This window comes from Bos javanicus, chromosome 1 (genome assembly GCF_032452875.1).
Source record: "Bos javanicus breed banteng chromosome 1, ARS-OSU_banteng_1.0, whole genome shotgun sequence".
Classification (NCBI taxonomy): domain Eukaryota; kingdom Metazoa; phylum Chordata; class Mammalia; order Artiodactyla; family Bovidae; genus Bos; species Bos javanicus.
The window spans coordinates 46,404,819-46,412,793 of record NC_083868.1 but is presented as its reverse complement, the minus strand read 5'-3'; the positions used below and the strand labels follow the sequence as shown (position 1 = coordinate 46,412,793).

The window sequence follows — 7,975 nt, the reverse complement described above, 5'->3', positions numbered from 1 at the left end:
TAAATATATGCAGTTCATTTTATATCGATTATATTTCAATAAAGAACTTTTTTAATGTTAAGGAATATATATCATTTTTTACTATTTCTTGCTCAAATCAATTCTTAATTAACCAACTATATTATTGTGCTTAAGATGCCATAAGAAAATTCCACTGATAGAGTGACTTAAACAAAATTCCACTGTTTGAGTGACTTAAATTTGTTTTCTCATATTTCTGGAGGCTAGAAGTCCAAGATCAGGATGCCAGCAGGTTTGGTGTTTGATGAAACCTCTCTTTCTGGCTTGCAGATGGCTCCCCTTTTGCTGTGTCTTCAAATGGCCTTTCTTCTGGACATGCCCAAAAGAAAAAAATCTCGAGTCGTCCTCTTCTTACAACCACACAACTATTCATTATAAAAAACAAATGAATCACTCAAACACATATACAAATTTTTATTTAGAATTAGAGACTCAAATACAAATTAAGTACAATATAAATTAAACCTTCTTAAAACAATCCACAACCACTTTAAATCATTTACTATTTCTACAATAAAAGAGAAACCTAAAAATAGTAAAAAGTCAAATTATTTTTAAACTCGTATTATTAACAGTAAAATGGTTACAAAACACTCAAAGAAACTTAATCAGAAAATGAACAAAGCCTCTACAGACTGATTCCTGTGATCCACTAAAATCAATTAAGAAATTAAATTATAGTATGATTTCTACTCATTCACAAATAAAAAGCACCTCATTTTTAAAAGACAATGAATTATCTGTTTCTTTTGGGGCTATGAGGACTACTCAGTTTACTTGACTTTTAAATTTAATATGGCACAATAGGTTTGATCAATGAAAACAATATCACTAAAAATGCTTAGAATGTCCTTTACAGACCATTTTTGTTTTATTTCATAAATAAGGAGGTCATATATTTAAAAGTTAAAATATTACAATAAATATGTGGCAAAATAAATAAACAAGTCTTTTACTTTTCACTTGCAAGTGGGAAACTGACCAGACTCATTTTTATATTTTCCCTTTTTATTATGTCTTAATTCTTCAGAGAAAAAATTTTTTTATATTTTATATTATTGTTATAAATCCAAGTCTAAGAATTGGTGCCAAAAAAACTATCTAACTAACTAAAGGGAGACAGTACATCTTAAGTCCATGTTGTTTCTGAAAATACTTATTAAAAGTAGAGCTAGACCTATCTTAAGGATTAACAGGAAAATACACTATTATGGTGTTTATATATTTAAAATAATCCAAAACAAAGGACAAATCCACTCTCAAGAATGGCACCCTTATATTGAAGAATAAAGTATTCTCCATATATACTAACAACTGTGTGGTTAAATATTTTCCTAAAAACATGCATATTATAAGGCCTTTTGTAATTGAATTTATAAAACCAAACTACAGTATTTATGTATCAACTGTCATGATTGAAGCTTTCTGCATTATCAGGAGAGTTAAACTTTAACATCTGTTGTTCTGAGGAACTTGAAGATGAAATATAATCAAACTAGCTTTTCACTAGAAAATTTTATATATCTCAGCAATCTGTTATACTTCTTGTCATCAATGAAACAGACTCCAAGATGTAATTATTCTTTCTAAATGTTAGTTTCTACTGTATTACTCTTTAAAACCCATTTTAATCAAATCACATTTCTTGGAGAAAATTCACTCAGGGTTCTGAACAAATCAGTTGTTTTCTACAAGCAACTCTGCCTTGAGTGGCAGAACTCTAGCTCTTTTAGAAGTAGTTTTCCGCTTTCAAAGAAAATGAAAAATAAGTACAGACTTTCTACTGACTTACTAAAAGTAAAGAATAATAGAATGTGTATAATAAAATTCTGGAATAAAGTAACTTTTAAGTTTCCACAGTTTCTTTTCCTATAAACTAGCTGCTGCTGCTAAGTCGCTTCAGTCGTGTCTGACTCTGTGCGACCCCACAGACGGCAGCCTACCAGGCTTCTCTGTCCATGGGAGTTTCCAGGCAAGAGTACTGGGGTGTCATTGCCTTCTCCAATAAACTAGCTATAACCTCAGAAAAGTCATCTAAGTTCTCTGTGCTTTAGTTTTATCTTTAAAACAAAGAGATTAGAATAGACAATCTCTAAGGTCCTTAAAATTCTCACATGGTATGATTCTGTGCTTCTGAAGAAATATCTAATTGATATGCTGAATTGGCCATAAATCAAGAGAGTTGAATTAAAATACCACAGCTGAACTAAACATCTATTAGAAAAACACAAATACTGTGGTAAAGCTCAACTTCCCAAACCATACGAGGCCCATTCCCTCGTCAGCCAGACCAATGAAGAGCCCACAGAGTTAAAACCAAATATCTTGGTTAAATAATTTTAAATTACACTGTAAACCTATTAAAATATATTATCTATGCCACAGTTTTCCTGCATTCTAATATACATTATTTTCATCCTATTTACATTCAAGATAATCTGTACAGTCAAGGTTGGGGGCTACTTAATATTCTTGCACTTCAAAACACTAGTAAAGTTAAATAGAATGAAGAGTAGGATATTAGTCATTATCATATTCTGCCAATTTCAAATTAAAAGTATGCTGAATACCATTTATGGGATAGAAAATCAAGGCAAAGGTAAAAAAAGGAAATGTTGCTTGTAAATGCTAATACTCAAATGAATTCAGTTGTGTTTTGCCCTTTCTCAAAAAAAAGAACAGGGAGCAGACATCGGAAGAAACCTACTAGGTAATACTGAACCACAACATTTCAGGAGCTTTTATGAGAAATTAACAAGTAATTAATGCACCATGAAGCAGCACTTTGGTACTAGTGCAGTGCAAGTTGGTTTTCCTTTGTCGAACTACGGGCAGCAAATGAGGCACTTAACTATAAAATAGAAAAATAGGGTAGATTTAAGAAATTCAAAATCATTCAGGAAAGATACTCAGCATTATTCAAAAAGTTAAAAATTCTATTTTTATTTAACATACATCAATGTTACACATGCTTCACTAGGGAAAATCTTTTGAATGTAAGACTGCTGTTTGTTTATAAGAGACAGAAAATCTTTCCTTTGCAAGAGATTCTGGATTTCTGAGAATGAAATCCAAGTCTTCTCAACCTGAGTGCTATATATTTAAAAACCAAGAAAAGTACATCTTACCCACAGTGAAGAAATGTTTCTAACTCTCAACATAGTATAACATGTGATCCCTGATTTTATTCTTGGAAGGATCAGCTTTTATTTTATGTAACTTCAAAGAAGGGGACCTAGTGACTAATGAATACATATTTAGCACCTAAATTTAGAGAAGACTTAATTATTGCCATAGTTTTAAATCATTACACACAGACTGGGGGGAAGTCAGATATGTGTGTTCAATGATATTAGAACATTCTCAAAGATTAGAATCTCAAGCTTCCAAAAATTATCCTTGGTTTGCGAATGCATTTATTAACATTCGAATACAATATTATCATTTCTTCCTGGAGTTACAGATATATACTCTTTTTAATGAGTAAAGAAATAAATGAGGTTTATTTTTTCTTTACCACCATTAAGTTGTCCTCCAAATGTGGCACTTTTTCAGATTTAGATGGAAAATAGTCCTTATAAAAAATGTCATTCCTATTCTACCTCTGGTATTATTTTAGATGTTCTTTTCTATGAGGTCAAGAGTGAAGTAAATGACCATGGGCCTCTGTGGAAATATATAAGCAAATATAAAGCAGGAACAAAGAAAGTGTACATTAATTTCTGGCAATATATTGGCACATAAATGCTTATCTGTGCATGGGCTTAGTCACTCACTCGTGTCTGACTCTGTGACCTCATGGACTGTGGCCTGCCAGGTTCCTCTGTCCATGGGGATTCTCCATGCAAGAATACTGGAGTGGGTTGCCATGCCCTCCTCCAGGGGATCATCCCAACCCAGGGATAGAACCTTGGTCTCCCACATTGCAGATGGATTCTTTACCAACTGAGCCACCAGGGAATACTTTATCTATGGGGTGAAAAATCACTAAATGAAAAGATAATAAATGTTTGCTGGGTTATTATCTCAAGTGAATGGAGTCTATACCTAACAGAAATATTCTTGTGTTGCCCTTTAAACAAGCTTCACTTTAATTCTGGACAGAAAACTTTGCTTCATATGTTGAAATTGATACATAACATTCAAGTTTTCCATGAAACAATTTAATTATCCCCACTGAAAAATCCTATCATCTTACCTTTTCTTCTTATGCTTACAAGAAGTCTTTTGTGGATTCATAGGGAGGAAAAAGGCTTAAAAACACATGTTCTTACTCCAAAGAAGCTGGCAAATTTCAATAGTTCACAATCCTCCTATCTGTCATTTATATTTACTGTAGCAAATTGCATTCCTCACTATATAATTAACTTTCTCACATACAGAAGAATCAAAATTCTCTTATTTGTATCTTTAAGGTAAAATCCCTATCTCCTTTAAGGTATTGTAGTTTATTTCTGAAAAGAAATGAATACATCAAAACATAGGAATACTGTTGATGCAATTTAGTTGTTAATAAAGTGCATGTGGCTTTCAATATAAATATTGTTTGATACATTATAGCTGAATAAAAAACTAACAAAACAAAAAGGAAGATTTAGCTCAGTACCTAGATTATGGGGGAAAAAAAATAGTAACAAAATTGGGAGAAATATTCTTCTTCTCCCCAAAAAAAGCCAACTGAAAATATTCTTAAATTAAATAGACTTCTGCTTTTCAAGCAACCAGACATGCTAAACAATAATACCAACATGCAATACCTGAAATGTAGAATCACGTTCTGACTGCTGCCCTTGTACTTCTGCATTTAATTCACAATTCTCTGGTGTCTGGCTGACTTCATATTGCAAAGCAGGAGATACACCTTGAGCAACATCTATAGAAGCGCTATCAGATAAGACGTCTAACCTTTCAGGGGAACGAGGTAGGTGAAGCTTACTATCTCCCATCCCTTCATCAAAGTGTCTCCTCTCATCAGCATCATCTAGCTGCTGAACTGAAGTTAGATACTGTTCAAGCAGACTATTATCCTGCTCATTGTTTGAGCCTTCCTTACCCCATTCACCATGTTCTTCACTAACATCCCCTACGTCTGACTCTTTGCCATACTTGACAGTGTCAATGGAATTCCCCATTGTGGAACTTTCACTACCTTCTGTGGAACTTTTTTCAAAATCCAAAGAATCCTGTAAACTGTGAACTTGTTCGGTTAAGGAGGAATGAAAACCAGAGTCTGGAAATTCTGGTAAGGATTTCTCTTGAGGAGCTTCATCAGGAGCAATGAACCAATCAGAATTTTGATCAGAAGATGGCTGCTGACTTTGGGTGAATAATGGAGGTTTAGATGGCACCAGAGTACTTGATATAGGGGGAACATCAATATGGCAGGAACTTAGATGCTGGTCCACAGTCTGTTGCCAAGCTTGTAGAGACCTTACCTGCAAACCAAAGGATATAGTTTCACTACAAAATATAAATCATGCCCATTTTACAACTGTCCTTTGAGGTTTTTTTTCCCCTACACTCAGGAAGTCGGTAAATGGCGGATGGCAAAACTGGAGTTAGAAATGTCCTGACTCCCCTGATCCTTTTCACAGCACCCCCAGCTTAGACCTGGTTGGCAAAAGTGGTTCACGTTGTTGGAAAGCAGGAAAGCAGGGATGAGCCAAAGCAATTCATTTGCTTCTACTATAAAGATAATCAGAAGCACAATAACGCACATACAGCTCACTAAGGGGTCAATAAGGTTCTCAATACACTGAAGTCTATTTAACAAGACACAATAGAACCTATTAATATGAGTAGATTCTCTAAAATGGAAGTCTCATGCTAGATACCCATTTCAGATAAGAGTTTTTAAAAACTAACAATGTAGGATTTCCCCTGGTGGTACAGTGGATAAGAATCCCCCGGCCCATGCAGGCAACACAGGTTCAATCCTTGGTCTGGGAAGATTCTACACACCGCAGAGGCCATGTGCCACAACTACTGAAACTGGTGTGCCTAGAGCCTGTGCTCTGCAAGAGAAGCCGCCTCAACGAGAAGCCTGAGCACCACAGTGAAGAGCAGCCCCCATTTCCTGTAACCACAGAAAGCCCTCTTGCAGCAGTGAAGACCCAGCGCAACCAAAAATTAATTATTTTAAAAAGAGAGGGGAAAAAACCTAACAATGAAGTATACACAACTCTAAAATACCTAAAAATTCCTGGAGTTCTTGATAGTATGACCTTTACTTCTTTTTCTTTCTTTTGGCCGCGCCACACAGCTTGTGGGATCTTAGTTCCCTGACTAGGGATCAAACACACGCGGCCTGCAGGGGAAGGGTGCAGTTCTAACCACTGGACTGCCAGGGGATTCCCGGACCTTTACATTTTTAAAGTATACTTAGAACCTCAGAATTTGACTGTAACATCTGCAACAGGAAAGCAATATAGAGATTTTTTTAGTTTCCTTAGACCATCCTTCAAGATAATCCTTGATAGCAGTTTTGATATTTATCTTTCCAGACCTTTTACTATGTATTTTCAAAAATAACAGTATAGATAAAATCCTATTATAACCAATTCTTTTCTAAAAATACTTCCAAGGAATAATCACCGAGAACTATTTGTGGGGATACAATAGTAGTAAAACTGATGTCTGAACTGTCCCCATAGCATGCTATTTCAGGATTCAAACTCTCTACCTGGAAGTCATGTGGACTTTTTAGGACACACATATTGTAGCCATCACACACAGTTTCAGTCATCTTTCATTCAAATAGTCTTAAAAGATAAAACAAAACAGCTACTTGAAACTTAAATTGGTCCTTTTATATCTATTGGACAGTTTGTCCAATATCCTTCTTCGGTCAGTGCTATAGTTCTTTATCTTTCTGGTCAAAATTATGAAAATATTTTTGTTCAGAATAAAATGTAACAAAATTCACTGTCCTAGTTCAGAGTTACTGGCAGTGAACACAAACCACATCCTTAACCTTGAGGAAGGGTGCTACCTTACCTGTAACTATTCAATGATTATCTCAGTAAATCTAGAATTTTTCTTCATTTACACAGTAGGTAAGTCAGCAGGAAGGGGCTTACCTGGTTCCAAAGGAATCTGACAGCCTCTTCTTGAACAAATTTTTGAATCCGCTCTTCATCTCTTTCTTTTTTTAATCTACAATAATTCAAAGTCCATTACTGACACAAGAAAGGGTGCTTTGAATTGTACTTCTTATTATGACAAATAAACATATACATTGGAAAGAGATTAATAATCTAATAGGTGCTTTCCATTTTTAGAATATCTAAGTGAAACTTTAGTTTTAAACTATGACTCAACATAGAAGCCAAATTAGATGTGACTGAAATTCAGATTATACTGATTCTACAAAGTATTGCCAGTACTGAAAAATAAAATATTAAATGGCTCTTTTTTATCTGGCCTCAATTTTGCAGCCAAACACACAGAAGGAGCAAGAGTAGCAGAAAGGATCAGGATCATAGCTTCAAAGAGAAGAAGAGAACTGGTCTTCTCTTTGAAGAGACCAGCAGGATTAATCCCATCAAATTTCACATCCCTGTTTGCTCCAGGTCCTGACATGCTCCTTGCTATCATCAACAGACTTCCCTGTGCATAACTTCCCCTCATTCATTAAAGTTTCACTGTGGGCTCACTGTCTCCCCTCCATACTTAAAACTTATCACAAACCTAGGATTCCCTTAGCTGTCCAATCTCTCAAACTGTCACCCCATTTTGTTCTGAAACTCTGACCTACTTTCTCCAGCCCCTCAAGCCTTCTTACTGCACCATGGGGGACTCCTGAATTATAATCAGCAAACCCCCATATATACACTCAGCTTCTTCGCTGAACTTTTCCTTGACCAAATCAGACGCACGTCCAAGGGCACTGTAGCCCTCTCAAATAGCAGCTATTTTTTTCACTTATACATCAGGGTCAGAACACTGCTTCCCA

General features: G+C 35.2%; 1 protein-coding gene across 3 annotated transcripts in view; it reads right to left on the bottom strand.

Moving 5' to 3' along the window:
• Positions 1-420: 420 nt before the first annotated feature.
• CEP97 (centrosomal protein 97) overlaps positions 421-7,975 on the bottom strand; it is a 35,315-nt gene continuing 27,760 nt past the window's right edge. For all 3 annotated transcript variants that reach the window (XM_061426844.1, XM_061426851.1, XM_061426862.1), the window contains 2 exons: positions 7,101-7,176; positions 421-5,456 (listed from right to left, as the gene is read on the bottom strand). In XM_061426844.1, coding sequence (XP_061282828.1) covers positions 4,752-5,456; positions 7,101-7,176 — 781 coding nt within the window. In that variant the 3' untranslated portion in view covers positions 421-4,751. The remainder of the gene's footprint in view (positions 5,457-7,100; positions 7,177-7,975) is intronic.